The 18,112-nt window shown below is 42.5% G+C and overlaps 2 protein-coding genes across 4 annotated transcripts in view; one reads left to right on the forward strand and one right to left on the reverse strand.

Annotated features, from left to right (window-relative positions):
• The first annotated feature begins 179 nt into the window (after nucleotides 1-179).
• LOC119378107 (AN1-type zinc finger protein 1) lies at nucleotides 180-8,877 on the forward strand. 3 transcript variants are annotated; one of them, XM_037647360.2, is made up of 7 exons: nucleotides 180-438; nucleotides 756-798; nucleotides 894-939; nucleotides 1,015-1,240; nucleotides 4,423-4,586; nucleotides 4,674-4,754; nucleotides 4,836-6,089. In XM_037647360.2, the coding sequence occupies exons 1-7, from the start codon at nucleotides 381-383 to the stop codon at nucleotides 5,001-5,003; spliced, it is 786 nt and encodes a 261-aa protein (XP_037503288.1). In that variant the 5' UTR covers nucleotides 180-380; the 3' UTR covers nucleotides 5,004-6,089. The 3 variants fall into 3 exon arrangements, with proteins under 3 accessions (XP_037503288.1, XP_037503301.1, XP_037503285.1); XM_037647373.2 differs by lacking the exon at nucleotides 4,836-6,089 and adding an exon at nucleotides 8,587-8,877 and having other exon boundaries at nucleotides 181-438; nucleotides 4,423-4,616; XM_037647357.2 differs by having other exon boundaries at nucleotides 181-438; nucleotides 4,423-4,616.
• Nucleotides 8,878-8,994: 117 nt separating this feature from the next.
• Nucleotides 8,995-18,112, reverse strand: part of LOC119378099 (39S ribosomal protein L38, mitochondrial) — a 28,199-nt gene continuing 19,081 nt past the window's right edge. The window contains exons 7-9 of the mRNA XM_037647345.2: nucleotides 15,709-15,796; nucleotides 13,716-13,897; nucleotides 8,995-9,169 (exon numbers count right to left, since the gene is read on the reverse strand). Coding sequence (XP_037503273.1) covers nucleotides 9,030-9,169; nucleotides 13,716-13,897; nucleotides 15,709-15,796 — 410 coding nt within the window. The 3' untranslated portion in view covers nucleotides 8,995-9,029. The remainder of the gene's footprint in view (nucleotides 9,170-13,715; nucleotides 13,898-15,708; nucleotides 15,797-18,112) is intronic.

The following is an 18,112-nucleotide window of genomic DNA, read 5'->3' on the forward strand; positions in this document are numbered from 1 at the left end:
AACTTTTATCCTTTAATAGGCTTTTGCAAACGAAATTTTGATTAAACTTAATCACTTAGTGGCAAACGCAATTTCTTTATCACGCAGGGTTTTGAAACCGCACTTTTAACCACACACTTACGTGTCCATGAAAGTAGAAACTAGCCGAAACCAACGTTGGCCGAAACCGTTTACCAGCTGTCTGACTGGGCCAGCGCTGACTGGGCTTTCGATTTTGTTGCTTAGCGATCAGCTGGCTCTTTGTATTGACGTGGAAATCATATTGATGTGTTGTTAAAAATGCAGTCAGACTCACTCTGATGAATGCAAGTAGAACAATTAATACAGGACGCTTAGACAGGCTTTAGGTGGTACTGTATGTCGCGGCGAAACTGCTTGTTATGGCAGAGCTGCCTCAGCTGGGTAAACACTGTCACGTGGAATCATGCAATCGTTTAGGTGAGTAGATGTCCTCCGCTATGCATGTACTTTATTCCCAGCTTTCTTACAGCGCGTACTGTTGCAACTACGGTTCATGAGCATGCACATTAGGCATGGTTCCTGCCTATGCTCGTTTTTTTTTTAAAAACTAGCATAGCAACTATTCGCGACCCTATGTACGCAGAAGTTCATGTTGTTTTGATCGGTGTGCGTGTACCTGAAATGAGGTGTGCATGCATAAGTTTGCCGGTGAGTTGTTTTTGCAGACGCATTTACCGAATTCACATGATTAGTTGCGAGAACTCCATGTATTACTCGGCGTTCTATGTTTTCAGATTTTTTACCTTTTGAGTGTGTGCACTGCAAGAACACGTTTTGGTAAGCCTTGAAAAATTGTACTGCAGTCACGATACACTTCCATGACTTGTGGAACCAGCGCACTTATGTAGTATTTTATGCACCTCTGTCAACAGCAGTGACCACCGTACATCGGACGCTCATGTGTGCGATCAAGTGCAGGTACGCGAATAATTTATTGTGTATAAATTGTTTATATCAATGCACTCTTATGTTTTCTGGCCATCCCCTGTCTAGACCCACATTCTTTCTGACAAGGAGGCCAAGTGCAGTAGGACTGGAACACTTTTCGGATGCACATTTAGTGAGTGCACTCAAAAGGAGCTCACACCAATAGCCTGCGGACTGTGCGCTGCTAATTTTTGCGTGCGGCACCGCCACGCTCAGGACCACAAGTGCAAATGTCTCCAATCACAGGCGGAGCACATGCCTCTTACCACAAAGGTGGTACAGAAAATATTGGGTAAGTGTATGCTACAGGGGACATCTTGGTTTCGGAATATCGTGGGTACAGCGCAACATCAGAAGGAAAAGAAAACGACACACAGGAAAGAGCGCTGACTTTCAACTAGACTTTATTGAAGGTGCTTCGGCCGCTTTTATACATGGTGCAGGTACCGTGCGCATGCTCTATAACACGTGTGATAGTATGTAAGATTACGCTAACTAAGAAAAGAATATTCTATATCGGATAAGTGAAGAGAAGGTGTACTAATGCACTGATCCGAGGCCTTCCTGATAAAAAACGCTTCTATAATTTCTCTTTCATGCTTCGTTTTTGCTTTTTTCAGAAACCTTGTCTTATGGAATACAGGACTGCACTTGCATTCCTTGCAATGTATGGCCATATGGCTACCATACCCATTCTTGACGTTGTACGCATGCTGCCTAGCTCGATCATTAAAACATTGCCCTGTTTGACCTATATATAATTTTCCACAGGTTAACGGTATCTCATAGACAACATTTGATTGGCATTCTGTGAAGCTGTGCTCATGACGTATATTACATGGTCGATCATTCTTCTTGCAATTCAGGACACACACTTTTGAAAGCTTGCACGGGGCGGAAAACAACAAATTGATATCATATCTGGTTGCTATTTTCTTTAAGCTGTGAGACACCTTATGTACATAGGGTATGACATGCAATGGTCTTTGATCCTTTTGTTTTCCCTTTGGTCCCGTGTTTTGGCGCTTTACTTTCTGTAGGAGGCTTTCGCAAACGGGTACGACGACGCTGTTGGAGTAGCCAGCAGCTTTTAGTTTATCAATCTGCGTAGTGAGACTAGCCTCAGCCTTGTGCTCACACGACTTATGAAGGGCGGCCTGAATACACGTGGTGGCAATGCCTCTTTTGATTACCTTTGAATGGCCACTGTCAAAAGGGAGGACATTCTTAGCGCTCCTAGGTTGATAGCACCAGCAAGTATGCCTATTGTCAGAGAATGAAATGAGAACGTCTAAATATTGTATGCACTTGTCTTTTGGCAATTCAAATGTGAAATTGAGCCCCCATGAGTGCTCTTTGAAGACATTGAGCACGGCCGTAACTTTATCATTAAAACACATTTGTCCGCTCTCTTCAACAAGCACAAGGTAGTCGTCAACATAACGATACGCTCCTAGAATTTATCACGCTCCTAGAATTTTATCTTAGTTCGACAACCATCAACCACGATGGGCAATTCTTAATCCAACGCAACGGCATATGTATAGGTTCATCACTAGCCCCACTTCTTTGTGACATCTTTTTATCCGTAATAGACAACCGCATTTCTGCGAGCCTTGCATGTGTGCCTGTATGCCGAGTGTATCGTTATGTTGACGACTACCTTGTGCTTGTTGAAGAGAGCGGACAAATGTGTTTTAATGATAAAGTTACGGCCGTGCTCAATGTCTTCAAAGAGCACTCATGGGGGCTCAATTTCACATTTGAATTGCCAAAAGACAAGTGCATACAATATTTAGACGTTCTCATTTCATTCTCTGACAATAGGCATACTTGCTGGTGCTATCAACCTAGGAGCGCTAAGAATGTCCTCCCTTTTGACAGTGGCCATTCAAAGGTAATCAAAAGAGGCATTGCCACCACGTGTATTCAGGCCGCCCTTCATAAGTCGTGTGAGCACAAGGCTGAGGCTAGTCTCACTACGCAGATTGATAAACTAAAAGCTGCTGGCTACCCCAACAGCGTCGTCGTACCCGTTTGCGAAAGCCTCCTACAGAAAGTAAAGCGCCAAAACACGGGACCAAAGGGAAAACAAAAGGATCAAAGACCATTGCATGTCATACCCTATGTACATAAGGTGTCTCACAGCTTAAAGAAAATAGCAACCAGATATGATATCAATTTGTTGTTTTCCGCCCCGTGCAAGCTTTCAAAAGTGTGTGTCCTGAATTGCAAGAAGAATGATCGACCATGTAATATACGTCATGAGCACAGCTTCACAGAATGCCAATCAAATGTTGTCTATGAGATACCGTTAACCTGTGGAAAATTATATATAGGTCAAACAGGGCAATGTTTTAATGATCGAGCTAGGCAGCATGCGTACAACGTCAAGAATGGGTATGGTAGCCATATGGCCATACATTGCAAGGAATGCAAGTGCAGTCCTGTATTCCATAAGACAAGGTTTCTGAAAAAAGCAAAAACGAAGCATGAAAGAGAAATTATAGAAGCGTTTTTTATCAGGAAGGCCTCGGATCAGTGCATTAGTACACCTTCTCTTCACTTATCCGATATAGAATATTCTTTTCTTAGTTAGCGTAATCTTACATACTATCACACGTGTTATAGAGCATGCGCACGGTACCTGCACCATGTATAAAAGCGGCCGAAGCACCTTCAATAAAGTCTAGTTGAAAGTCAGCGCTCTTTCCTGTGTGTCGTTTTCTTTTCCTTCTGATGTTGCGCTGTACCCACGATATTCAGCATGAACCAACTCGCCCAAATCAAGCTCTTGTTGTTGGTTTCGGACTTCAGTATTTATTGTATCTCTTTACCCATAAGTGACACTGAAAACTCTGTTTGTACATGGGTGATTTTTGCTTTGTGCAAAGAATTGTGTCGATGGTGTCGTGTATGGGTTGTTTACAAGGCTAGAAATTTTTCACAAAGATCTTTTCCTCAGGATTGAGGCAACAACTATCCTGAAGACAGCTACTGCGAAAATCGGGATATATTGAAGGCCATGTTGGTGCTACATCATACTAAATTTATTGCAAACAGTGACACCCAGGGGACTGCATGACATATGCACCTAGTGGTTTGTTGCTATTATGCAGGTCATGTTTCACTCCCAGCGAGCAGCAGCAGTGGTGTCTTCTGCAGTTTTAGTATCAAAATATGATTTTTTTAGAGCTTTTTTTATGAAACTCCCACTTAAATTTAAAATGTGACATTTTGCATTCAAGGCTCACTACATATCTGCACTGTCTTAATCTTGGCTTTTTATGTAATTCAAACTACATTGATGTGGGTAAGCCGACTGTTGTTACACCCAACTAATATTTGCAGCAAAATATTTTGTGCTTGCTAGAAATTTCAAACCTTACTGTTAAAATCATATATTCATTGTCATTTTATTGAACAGTAAAGCACATGTGACATTAAGTTGTGGTCTACTTTTTCTGCACGTAGAGTCAAAGAAGCCAGCCGAAAAAACCATGTCAAGCAAAGCAAGTATATCTCCAACTGCACAGAAGGTGAAACTGATGAAAATGAAGATGCATGCTGCTGGAGAAAAAAATGTCCCCCTAGCCGACAGGGTGTATTTTGAAGTATACTTCCCAAAAGGCCACAAGGTTCGCTCAAAGCCCTATCATTTTTCAAAGGTAATACTCAGATGTTTGTGTCATTATTTAGGAATTTCTATAGATGTTCATTTACAGTTATGGACTGTGGGGAGAGCAATTGACAGCACTGCTATAATTGAGAAACTTCCAAACCAGAACAACCGGCAGACTGAAAAGGTAAGCTACAGGCAAGGACTTCTGCAATGTTGACGGCATGCCTAAGATCCGAAATCATAAGCGTAATTTCTTCTCATGCAGAGGCTGCTGCTGTTCCGTGCAAGTACCTTAAAGGCACTTGGCGTGAGTGACAGCTTTGAGACACTGTTGAACTCAAAGCTCCTCAATGAAGCTGAAACATTAGTTCTTGAATATGTTCCTCCAAACTGTGATTCATTATCAGCAGACTATAATTTTGAGGAAACTTGAGCTTCTTCCATCGCTGGATAGGAAGCAACTTATAGGATAGAGGCTCACGTCTGTTCCAAGACACGTTTGTGTAACTGTGCTTGTTTTGTAGCAATTTGTAGCTCTACAGTTGAACATGCAGCAGGCTTTCACTACGATAGTTATTCTTGAAACTTGTACTACCAAGTGCACACATGAGATTTCAGCTCCTGACCATGGTGGCTACATTCTAACAAGGAAAAAAATGTTTATGTTCTTCTGCAGAGGCAGCACTATTGCGTTGTGCTAGATTCTACATTGCACATTGATAACCAAGGTGCAAATTTGCAAAAGTGTGCTTAGGAATGTGAATTCGAGAGAAGCAACTAGCATAAATGATGGCTGGCGGACAACGCATTTTATAAATTGCTTTTGCGGCATCTACATGAAACAAGACTACATGCTTATTTTTTTTCTCGACATCTTATGCCACATGGCACCCCAGGAGAAAAGAAAGCTTCAACAGACCATCGACACTGCCATGCGCAGATATATGCGTAGGTTGATATTTTGATGTGACAGGATTCTTGGTACAGTGCCAGAAATAATATGCCTTTAGACTTCAATGCACCCACTGGGTCCAGTTTTGGTCAAATGAAATCTTGTGAAGGTGTAATAACCTAAAATGTTATTGTCCAAGTATACTGCCCCTGAAGCCTCCACAAGAGTTCCTGGCTCTAGAATAGAAATTTACCGTTATCCAAGCACTGCAAAAGCTGCCTAAAACTAGAAATTCCAAAGGAACTCATTACTCGCTCTGAAATGATGTGTATTGAGAGTGAAGACATCTGTGCGAGGCATGTCATGGTGTTAAAGGAGGTACAGCTAGCAAAACGAAGTAGAAATGCTTGACATACATACATTTTTTAAATGTTTGTTATATTTGAACACGTGTTTTAAAATGTCTTGATTTTAGCACTTGGTGTGCGTGAGTACACTTTTCACATTATTCTTGCTTTATTCTATACTCTCTACTTTTATCAAAACACAAATTATCATAAACCATTCTTGTTGTTCCTGTAACTTATGATGCAGGCCTACATAATAAAATGCTTTGTTTGTTGCTTACCATACTGCACTAGCTAATTGGATGCACTCTCATAGAGAAAAGGCATCTTGTGTCTTGGTTTTCTTCCTAAACAGTCAAAGGCAACTTATTGCATTTTGCGGTACTTAAGACCAAGAAAATGTGATTACAGGCAATTCAATACTGACAAGCAAGTGTTTAGGATACAAGTAGAGAAGATGTGCCAATCGTGTGCCCTTTCTTCTCAAAAGTAAAAGTTTCATCATTTACATGGCAAAATATTAATTCTTGTAGCTACATTTGAAGCTGCTCCATTTGTTCAATGTTTATTATGAGTGGTGTGGGTTTGCACACACACAATGTGGCTTTGGAGCAGAACCACTTTGCTGGAATTGTCATAGCTCCAGCAAAGTGTCTTAAAGCAATTCCCACACTTTTCTAACATAACCTTCAATTCCAAACAGGGCCATCATTGAGAATGACCCATTGAAGTGCCTCTATAGAGTGGACATAGGTGTGTGCACAGCCCCCCCCCCCCCCTGCACACACACACACACACACAACCTCACCTGTGTACTGGGTTTTAATCCTAAAAGCGTCCGTGGGGGGGGGCACCATGATGAAACTTGGCCCATTTGACCCCCCCCCCCTTGCACGTAGCATGTGCAGATGTTCAGTCCTTGCTTCTGAATTGTCATAATAATAATACTGCCACATTTGATATGGCAAATGCATAAACTAAACCCAATTTTGTAATATGGTAAAGCTTGAACTAGAAATTGCCCTAAAGTACTTCCATAAAGTCTACAAAGCACTGACACTCCTGGGCAGTATCTGACACACACAAATATGCACAATTTGCAATGACTTTACACATTATTGCTGTTTTCCAATGGCCCAGAGAACAAAAAGTGACGATTCAATCTCTTGGTTGCAATCGGCTTTACATTTTTCTTTCACGTCACGAGCATTAAGTGCAGACAAGACGCAAGCTTAGAGCAATACTTCCCACATGTTTATAGGTAGGGTTTAGTTTTGGTCTAACATATGACCTGCCGTAGACGTCCTCAGCATGCCCTCTACATTGGATGACTCGGGCTGTTTACGGCAAAAAGTGCGAATTTCTCTTACTAAAGATGATCTGAGCACATTTTTTAAAAATAAAATATTTGTGGCGCAACTGAGACAAGCAAGAAAACAAGAGAAGACAGGATAGGGCGCCAGACATTCAACTAGATTATTTTCCGCACGTCACCCAAATATATATTTCCAGATATGTGCACAAACAGTTGCGCCACAAATATTTTATTAAGCTATGCACCAAATTGCTCAACGTCACACTCTGCCAAATCTGAGCACATCCAAGCATCTTGGTTCTCTTTTGCTATCACATACTTGGCAGAAACATTTTTAATGTTGCTAACACAGCAAGTGGTGGCAGCAGTGTGCTGATACCAGAAGGTTCCCATCACATATCGCTCAAAAAAGAACAAAAATTGCATTTCTGACATTAATATAGTTTGCAACAATAGTGCTAGAAAAATTACTGCAAGCCATGTAGAGAAGCCAGTTTTTTCCTACACGAAAGTTGCAGCTGCACATGTTATCCAGTAAAAAATATTGTAGGGTGCTTTAATTGCATTTCTTTATAGAGTGCAGATCCTACTAAACACACAAACAAAAGGAATTTGAGAATGCTTCTTCAAAAATAATTAGGGAGACAAAAGGGTTAAGCTAAAGAGTTGCAGCAAAAACTGCAAGCAACTTTTCTGCACTGCAAGAGTTCTCGCACAATAGCTGTGCAATGCTGCCACAGGAATTGTTAAGTGCAGTGGACAGGACGCCTGCCAACACGTACATACTTCTCTGGCTTCTGTAGAAACCTGAATAACGTGGCTGCGTCCATTCGTAGGCCCTCCACCAACTCTTTCCAATAGCAGAGTGCTGTTTTGAGCAGCTTCAAGAATGCAGCATAGGCTTTTGCAGAAGTCAGACTAGTCACTCGGGCCAAACACTTGAAATGCCACACTGTCTTGGCATGGCATAACTGTCATGGCATAACTGCAGCGAGCATGGCCCACACTGCCACTGTGCATGAATTTTTGCAGTGCGGGAAAGCCAACTTGTAGGTTTTGCAACTCTACGTAAAAAGAAAAAAAGGCACACAGAATTTTTACAGCGAAGCTGTCTATAACTAAGATTCAGGATTTTATCCCTTAAAAAGTGAGAGTGAAAGAGCCAACAAAAAAAGCAAATGATAGCACCGCTCACTCGGAGCTAGAGCGAATTGGGACAGGAGAGTTTCCGTGGGTTAACCCCCTTTCTCCCGGCCGGGGCGAGCGTGGGAAAGGCACCTAGCACGTCCTTCCTTTCGTCTTTGTCTCAGTTGTTCAATATAAAGACAAGCTGCCGTTCTTCATATTGAATTTCACTTCTTCCCATAATGGGGAGGTTGCACGCAGCGCGCATTCCCCATTACGCATGTGATGCAGTTTCATTGCATCACAAGCGTAACCACATGCTCATTTATTTCCGCAGGCTACTTCAACAGCATAGATTGTGATGAGGCTTGTGAAGCTGCATTAGGCTCTTGGGCACATGAAGAGAACATCGCTGCACGAGCATATGGAATACATGGTATGCAGTTTGGTTCAGGACTGTTGTGGAGAATCAAGTGTTATGGTGTAGAAGAGACTAAGGCAAGCTTTCAAGGTAATAGGAATTTCAAACAGCGTGAACGGCAAAGGAGCTAACCAGCTTTTAGGTACACTTATCGAGTAGCTATCGGCTTCCTGTAAAAAAATCTGGAAAAATAAAAAAGGGAATTGCAGGCCTCGCACAAGTAAATAGAGCATGCACAACTTAACACGGGGCACAGTGTCTCTTCTGTTCTTTTTATTAAGTATGTACATCTTATAAGAGTCCCGATGAAAACATCTACATATAAATGAAGCATCGACCCATGTAGGTGGCAGAAACAATCACGCAGATGGTGTCTTGGCAGCTTGTGTCGCAGCCCACTTGCGCTCAAACTCTTCCTGCTCTCTCCAAGCTTTCACCTTGGGATCCTCATACTCTTCTTCTGGGTAAATACTAAAGGGCCGCAGGTCTTTGTATTTTCCTGCATGAGAGTTTGCAAAAGTAGTGCAGCAAAAAAGTGAGCCATGTTACGCATGCTTGTAAGGCAAAGCATTTGTGTTTGTTGAAAATATATTGGGCAATAGAACTTGAGATGCACATTCGTTGCACAGGGCATCCCAGCTGATAATAACCGAGCAATTAAAACAAAATGGTATTATATACAGTTGTAAGACCAGCAGTGCTAGCACATCTCACTCTTCTTCCACCACCGTAATAATTATTGAATACTAATTACCTGGTTAATTTAGAATAGTAATTTTGTGTGTGCGTGAGAGAGACCGATGGAAAAGTTGATATTGTGTCTTGAACACACACGTTTGTTTATATATATATATATATATATAGGGTGTTTTTGTTTAGACAGTACAGATTTTTAATAAAAGTTCTATGACAGTCAGGCTTTTGACGTTTTCGCACACGAACTCTATGTCGAGGTGGAAATACTTTCCCGCAGCTAAAATGGCGTTGACGTGACTAATTAACAAAGACTTGTTAATTAAATTTTTAATTACTGACTTGAGTGCAGTTTATATTAGAAAGTTGTAGTGCATGATAATTTATGGCATACCCATTTTTTAGAAATCACAAAAGCTGCCTGCAGTTCGAGATAGTCATCATGAAATTTCAAGGGCAAAATCGAAACTATTGCACCCGGTGTGAACGAAGCGCGGCAGAACATCGGAACAACCCGTGACAGGGAAGTGACAAAATTTGAATGAAGGCGCACCAAAGCAGAATCTTGTCAGAAAAATCGGCAAGCTTTCTGAAACACACAAGTAGACAGCTTAATGTTTGCGTGCGATGGGTAGCGCCTATTTGTTTCTTTCTTAAGCTATAAAGAGGCGCGAAAACTATTTCGCCTGTCTGTAAGAAGAAGCGCCAAAGTGCCTGCCACTGACTTTTATGCGTCCCAGACAACCAAAAGGTTGATATTGTGGTTTTCTTGTACACAGTTCTAACGAAACGGATACGCACCAAACAATACACAGAAAAGTAAGGCGATGTTGTTGTGTTAAGTCGGAGTATCTGTTTTAATCATGAACTCTCCCGGCTTTTGGAACATTTTTGCGCTGGCACAAGTGAGATGACTTGCAGCTTTTCACGAAAACATGTGACCGCGGCATGCCTTCATTCAAGTTTCATCACTTCCTTGTCACGGGTGGTTCCGGTCTGATGTAAACGAACATGCTAAAGCCCCTCCATCGTGTCTGCTGCCGCTTTTTTTAAGTAGCGCCCATCTACTGTTTCGTTGCCGCCGCCCATTTCCGGTTCCGGAGCTTCTGGAAGGAAGTTCTTGAGCCACTTCTTTCCGCTTTTACAGTGAAAGCTGTTATGAGATCATTTCAGTGGCCGTTTTTGGCACCATAGTTGCCGTCGCCGGTGTCCGTAACCATTATCGCTAAAAAAAAAAAAAAAAAAAAAAAAAAAAGGATTCCAGGATGGAATGAGGTTCGAATTTGGGCACTCTGCGTGAGAGCCCAGTATTCAACCGCTGAGCCATGCCGGTGCTTGAAACTGCTTTGCAAAAAGACCCTATACAGGCTTCATGTCGGGAAGGAACCACATTAACATATGCAATATAGCGCGGTAGAAGAGTAAAATAAGCACCAAGCGTCGCACAACGCGAATTCTGTAATCAGGCGCCACACAATGCGAATTGCGCAACGAGTAGGTTGTTGAATGCTTCCAACCCATTACAAAGGCCTATAGTGTACACTATAGGCCTTTGTAATGTCGCGGCGTGCTGTGCAGCGGCGGCGACGCGGCGACGGCATGTGCGTTTCCGTAGGTCTTGTACCGAACCGTGGCGGACTGGACGAGCGACAGCCTCCATTCTTTGGCCGTATTGTTGTAGCCATGGGGTCTGAACAAAAGTGTGTGCATACCTGCCAAGTTTGGAGAAACGGAATCCGGGAGATGTACTCAACGCGTGGCGGTGGGGGGTGTACTGCGATAGCAATTATATGGACACTGTCAGCGGGATTTTGCGGTCGCCGCAGATCTGTAGAGTCCAAAACGATAATGTCGCTTACGCATCGTCTGTTTCCCGTGCGAGCAAATGCGCGCTAGCGCTAGGGACGAACACGGTTGAAGCAGAGATGAAACGACCCGGCCGTCACCGACGCGCGAAGGGCACATGCGAAAACATCGCTCCGCGTGCGAGGCCTGTCGTCGCTTGCTTGCCAGTTATTTCGTCGGGCAAGGGACCATAAGGGGCGCCGTTGAGACGGGGACGGTCGCAAGCGCTGGTGAACACGCTATCTCGACAGACATCGGTAACGGCTACCCTTTTAAGTGCTGGGCTCTCCACTTAAAGCAGCAGTGACACAAAATTTTGAAGGCGAGATAACTTGTGGGATAGATTTGTGTGTACACAAACGCATCATCTACAAAATATCAACGGCTGATATAACCTATAACACAGTTAGGATCAATTGTTAAATTGCGTGTAGCGCATCTGTACGCAAAACGTCCCACCTCACGTCACCGTGACGCACAGGGCGCGCAATGCACTGGACGCGCGGGGCAAAACTGGATTTCCGGGAGATTTTCCTATGACCCGTACAACCGGGAGAAACGTTCAAAATCCGGGAGTCTTTCGGGTAATCCGGGAGACTTGGCAGGTATGTGTGTGGAACGAGTGTGCATCAATGTACCGTGCTACGGATGAAGGATTTGCAATGCTCAGCAAAATCGTGCCACATGCTACAGAAAAGACTTTTTTTTTTAAAGCTGTTTGAAGATTTTGACGGCCATGGCGTCGCCGCCTGCCTTGGGGTCGGAGTGTGGTTGACAGAGAGCGGCGATCGAGCAATTCGGAGAAGACACGGAGGGGACGCGGAGGGGGCAATTGAGCAAAGCAGAGAAAGCGCGGAGGGGGGAAAAGCACTGCGAAAATTCCGCCGTCGCCGCGCGGCGGCTGTCTGCCACTTCACGAGTACACGAGAGGGCCCTTTTTGCACGCCTGAATGGGAGTTTCTGACTACAAAACGTATCATACGACCGCAGTTTTCCGCGGTGCTGAACGTTGCTGCCGAATAATCGTATTTTCCGGGAACGTATTAACCGGAACGTATTGCACACAGCTATATTGGGTTATTTTTAATTTTCGCGATTTCGAGCATAAGAGCCGGGAAATCGTACTAAGCGGGAACGTATCAACGAGGGGTTCTACTATATATATATATATATATATATATATATATATATTGGCTGCTTGTTTCATGTTTCATGGTGCGTGGGTACATAATCATGCAGCACTTTTTACATTTAACGCACATTTAGTAAGTGCAGAAAGATAATCACACTGGACCCATTGTGCTGAGAATTACTGAATGGCATGTTTTGCAATAGCCCATTTCTCACTGGCAGTCGCACCTTCAATTTAAATATTAAGAAGTGACAAGAGGCAAGAACAGTAATATGAAACACGGTTGTTGTGAAAACTTGAAAGCATCCTTTTTAGCAAAAATATGATATGTAACATTATCAGTTACTACTCAGTTTCACAGTGCAATTACACATTGCGAGAAAATATTAGCGCAGCTCGCACAAAGTCATGCAAGGCTGGGTCACAGCAGAGCTGGTGGAGTGGTGGTGGACAGATTGACGCATGTGTTCTGGGAGCAAAGCAGAAGAGGACGAAGATGAAGATAACGAAGAGAGCGCGTGCCGGTTTGAAGATGATAGTTTTTCTACGCCACACGGCAAACTGTAGTTGCTGTACTGTACTATATGGCTGTACTTTCTCTCTCTTTTTCCATCATTTTTTTTTTGTGTATGTTGCTTTATCTTTTTCTCTCTGTGTCTTTCTATCTTTTTCTCTCTTACTCCTTATTTCTGTGTGTTTGTTTCCATATCTCTCTCTGTGTAGTCGGTGTTGCTTTTAACTCTTTCTCTATTTGTTAATTTCTTTCTCTGTATTTCTTTTGATCTCTTTGTTTCTCTGTCCTCGGTCTCTCGCCTTCTATCTTTTTCGCTACTTCTTCCCTTTCTTTCTATCCATCTCTTTCTGCCTTTCTCTCTGTACTTGTTCTCCCATCCTCACATCTGTCCTCTTCATCCTCACTTTCCTTTCCCATCACCTTGCTGTACTATACTATACAAGGCTATGTTCTGCCAGCATGCCTGGATAGCTGAATGGTTAGGAAGCTCGCCTTCAGATTGTAGGTATGCGAGTTCAAATCTCGCCTCGCCAAAAAAAATTTTCGCCAAGAAAATCTCTCTCTTTCTATTCATCTTTCTCTTTCTTTCTCTTGCATATTAAATTATAGTATCCCTCGGTGGACAAATCGGCGCACGTCTTTTGGTAGCAAAGCAGAAGATGAAGGCAATGAAGAAGAGGGCGCATGCCGGTACATGATGATGATAATTTTATATCTACGACACATGGCCAACTTCGACCTTAACAAGTCTGCTGTAATACCTATTTTCAAATCTATCACCATGCCAGTCACCAACTTAAAACAACTGCAGCACATCAGAAAACAAATAGCAATACAGAATTCTGAACCATCGGCACTCACCAATGCGAAATCGCTCTTTTCTCATTTCGTCAACCAGCCAGCTAGGTGTGCCTTTCGGGATCTTGTAGATGTTTGGGTACTTTGGCATAGGTGGCTCATCCTCCAGAGGATTAAGTGACTTCAGACGCTTCAGGTAAACTTCTTCCCGAATTTCCCTAGGGTCTCGGTATTTGTCAAGATATCTGCACACCACAGAGCAAGATTAATGTCGAGAGGATAGATAAAAATGACTGCTCAGTGCTGTCTGCAACATGCAGTACTATTGCAGTGATAGCCGATAAAGCACACCTTTCTCAGAGTGATTGTACTCATCCCGTTTTTGCCAGGCCTCATCCTTGTAAGCGCCCTGTCTCATTACTTTTCTAGTGATCTGCTGCATACAACGTTTTATGCCCTTTTGTTGGGTAGCTGTGACAATCACTCTCTGCAGCATACAATTTAGCTTTATGCTGTGCTTCCTGTGCTACATTCTGCATCTTTTGTGGAGACTTAACTTGGTAGATAGATAGTGCTGGTCAAATAACAATATTAATTCTATATGCTTCCACTAATTTGTAGCTAAAACTTTGAGATAGGCAGGCAAATGTTCAGTAGCTTTAAGCTGGCGGTGCCATTTGCAGGGCTTTACACGTGTACTGCTCTTTTCTTAAAGAACCTGCTGAAGCATTGTGGTAATGAACTCAACTGTTGTTTCACATGTTCCACATTATTTTCAAGTACAGGAAAAACCCTTAAAGCGATTCTGAAATGGTTTTTTGCAATTATGCAGGCAGTTAGGATATGAATAGAGTAAAGTATTTGCAGCATAATTTAGTAAATTAACCTCCTAGTATCGAGGGAGCTACTGACGATTAATGGTTATCCTCCCTTAAAGCCATGCTTTTTTTAACTTCTTAGATGCCTAACCTACACTTTCTGCCATAAAACCAGCCACTCGCATTTTCTCCTGAAGTACAAATGCTAAGAAGCCAATCACATCAGTAGGACACATCCTAAAACAGGAGTGGCTTCAAAAACTTGACAGGGCGACACGCTGCGACCTGTAGTGATTTGCAGGTGTAAAACCTTATAATGCAGTCAAACCCCTTTACAAGAGGTGCTGGTGTAACAGATAACTGGGTATAAGAGACACTATATACATGCATGGTTGGGCACCGTATCTCTCCTATTGATTGTATCTCTTTTGTAACAGACACTGGATGAAGGAAGTTATTCTTCAATTTAGGTCAACAATCTTTCTTGTAAGAGACATCTTAATTTTAATTGCATGACCATTGGCTGATAACTACAGTTGCATCCATTGTGGAAACAAAGGGAAACGACAGATTAAGTGTGCACTCACTGTTTACTACAGCTTGAGCAAATGAAGATAAGTTACTACAATGAGAATGCATTGTAGAGAAGCACTTGAACCTTTCCAAGGGTACAAGTGCAACCACACATGTGGGTGCCTGTTAAGCCAAAAATAACCGGGAGCACTTGAATGACGAGGTTGTCAACCTTTTGTTTGACAGCGACAGCAACTATTCGTACAACAGTTTTGAGGACGAATGAATTCAATGCTAATAAATGAGTGTTCGTTCTTTCGCTAATATACATTTTTCAACTCTTTCTTTGCTGCACACTGAAATTTAGCCCACCTCATATTTTATCTTGATTTTAGGTGGGCTATCTTTCAGGATTTTATGGTATGCTCATCCTTCTGTTCAATAAAGTCGGCAGATAGCATTTCGTGTGCATTTTTGTGTGCCTCTTCTGTGTATTTGTAGCTGGCACTATTTTCAGTGTGAATATGAACAACCAACTTGGCAAAGCTCTCACCTTGTTAAAAAAAGGACGCTCTGTAGCAGTAAATAGCAAATGCAAATCGCACTACCACATCAACTAAGGTGCTTATCAGAGGTGCTACACATCAGAGGTGCTTATCTAGAACAGAGTTCCACGTACAACAATTGATCTTGATCTATTAAGGATAGTTTTGAAAGCAGCTTACATATTAAAAGGCTCCCTGTGAGGGTACATGACTTGCTTTGGGACATATTCTGGAGGGTGAACATATTCAAATGTGGGCACCCGCATCTCTGAAAACAGATCATATTTATATAGAATTGCAGTAGACAAATAGGAATGCACACAATGGAAAAACATCTTTACTGCTCACATACAAAGCCAGAAGTGCCAATGCTTGCTATGACACATCAATACACAGACCTCTTAATGGAATACTAACGAGACCTTACTTTAAAGGGGTACTTACACGAAAATTTTCAGTTGTCATTTTTTTGCATCAAATAAAAGGCCAAGCCCTTAAGAAGCTAGAAAATGTACAACTAAGCGTGAGTGCACCCTGAAAAAGTAATGACAGTATGTTTTTAAAAGCTAGTTTCGGTTCCTACTGTACCCTGATGTCACAACACGGTATGAGCTTCTCGTCACATGCTCGCGCAAGATATCACAACATTTTATTTCCACAGCTGCTCTGCACCGTGGCTCCGTTGCTGATGCACAAGCAGCCATTTTGGAACTTTTGGTACCTGACGTCATCACAACTAGCCAGACTGTTGCATGAAGTCACCAGAATTAGTACTGTAGCCTGACGTAAAGCTAGTAGTAGGTGTGCCAAGGGAAAATTGACTTTAATATAAAATATCAGCATTTGCTGAGCTTCACACTTGCTCAGAGCAGTCTCTGTATACAGGAGATTTGTATGGAAGGGTAAAATCATCTTCGAAAAATGGTGTCAGTACCCTTTAAAGGGACAGACAACTGCTCAGAACACAAATTGAGATAACCCCACTAATGGAAAGATTGTCTATCGTACTGGCTAGAACCAGCCCTGCTTTTCTCATTAGATACGGATTAATACTTCATTTTTTCACTAAAGATGCCAAGAATGGCTTTTGGCAAACCACCCAGCAAAAAAGTGAACATGCATAAGAGTCCAGTCACGTGGTTTCTATACTACTGTTGAAATGCAGTAAATTTTTTTTATTACAGTGGAATCTCGGTGATACGAATCTTAAGGGGGAACGAAAATATTTGTATCACCCGAAATCTGGTATCACCAAAGACTAGTAAAATCAGTTTTCGAACCACGACATAAGCATAAAACATTTATTTCCGTCGAAAGAACTCGCATGGCTTGACTTTCATTGACTTTAACATAAAATATCTCATCAGCATTTTCTGAGCTTCACACTTGCTCAGAGCAGTCTCTGTATACAGGAGATTTGTATGGAAGGGTAAAATCATCTTCGAAAAATGGTGTCAGTACCCTTTGAAGGGACAGACAACTGCTCAGAACACAAATTGAGATAACCCCACTAACGGAAAGATTGTCTATCGTACTGGCTAGAACCAGCCCTGCTTTTCTCATTAGATACGGATTAATACTTCATTTTTTCACTAAAGACGCCAAAAATGGCTTTTGGCACACCACGCAGCAAAAAAGTGAACATGCATAAGAGTCCGATCACGTGGTTTCTATACTACTGTTGAAATGCAGTAAATTTTTTTTATTACAGTGGAATCTCGGTGATACGAATCTTAAGGGGGAACGAAAATATTCGTATCACCCGAAATCTGGTATCACCAAAGACTAGTAAAATCAGTTTTCGAACCACGACATACGCATAAAACATTTATTTCCGTCAAAAGAATTCGCATGGCTTTCTTGAACACATGCTAAAGGACCAATAATCGGAGCTACGGAGCTGTGCAGTCGCTATCGATGACTGCATAGATAGCATCGATAGCGACCGCAGTTTCCTGTGCAGCGGTTGTCGCAAACGATAGTTCTGTTTTCAACCTGTGTGTGGTGGCCGTGCGTGTGCAGTCAGAACTAGAACTAAGTCGTCTACTGTGGTTTTGTTTGCATCGGTTGCGGCAAGCAGCATTGCTCTGACTTCGCAAGCGCTGGATGCGCGTGCGCTTTAGTATTTTCGTCATCGCCATACATGATCACGTCGAAAGTGACCGCAGGTTCGTCCACAGTGGTTGTGGCAAACGATGAGCACAGTTTTTACTCTGTGTGCTCTGGCTGCACAAGTACTTCAGGAGCTTCCGGAGCATGCTTCTGTTGGCCATCGCTTGACAGTTTCGATACCCACGTTCACATCTACCGTCGCGATGCAGAAAAGTGTTCGGAACATCCGAATTTTGGCCGAGTGGACACAATGGAATTTAACCAGGGAATTTAGAAATTCGTATCACCAAGATTCTACTGTGTAATCTTTTCTAACTTAAAATGTGCAGATACGCCTTCTTTTGTAGTGAGCAGAACAGTGGCATCACCTTCGCTTGATGTACAATTTAATGCTCGTGAGTGGCAGCATGAAAGTTCATGTTTCATCTTGCATGCCATTAAAGGGGCCCTGCAACACTTTTGCAAGTAACCA

The sequence above is a fragment of the Rhipicephalus sanguineus genome, chromosome 1 (genome assembly GCF_013339695.2).
Source record: "Rhipicephalus sanguineus isolate Rsan-2018 chromosome 1, BIME_Rsan_1.4, whole genome shotgun sequence".
NCBI classification, from domain to species: Eukaryota; Metazoa; Arthropoda; class Arachnida; order Ixodida; family Ixodidae; genus Rhipicephalus; species Rhipicephalus sanguineus.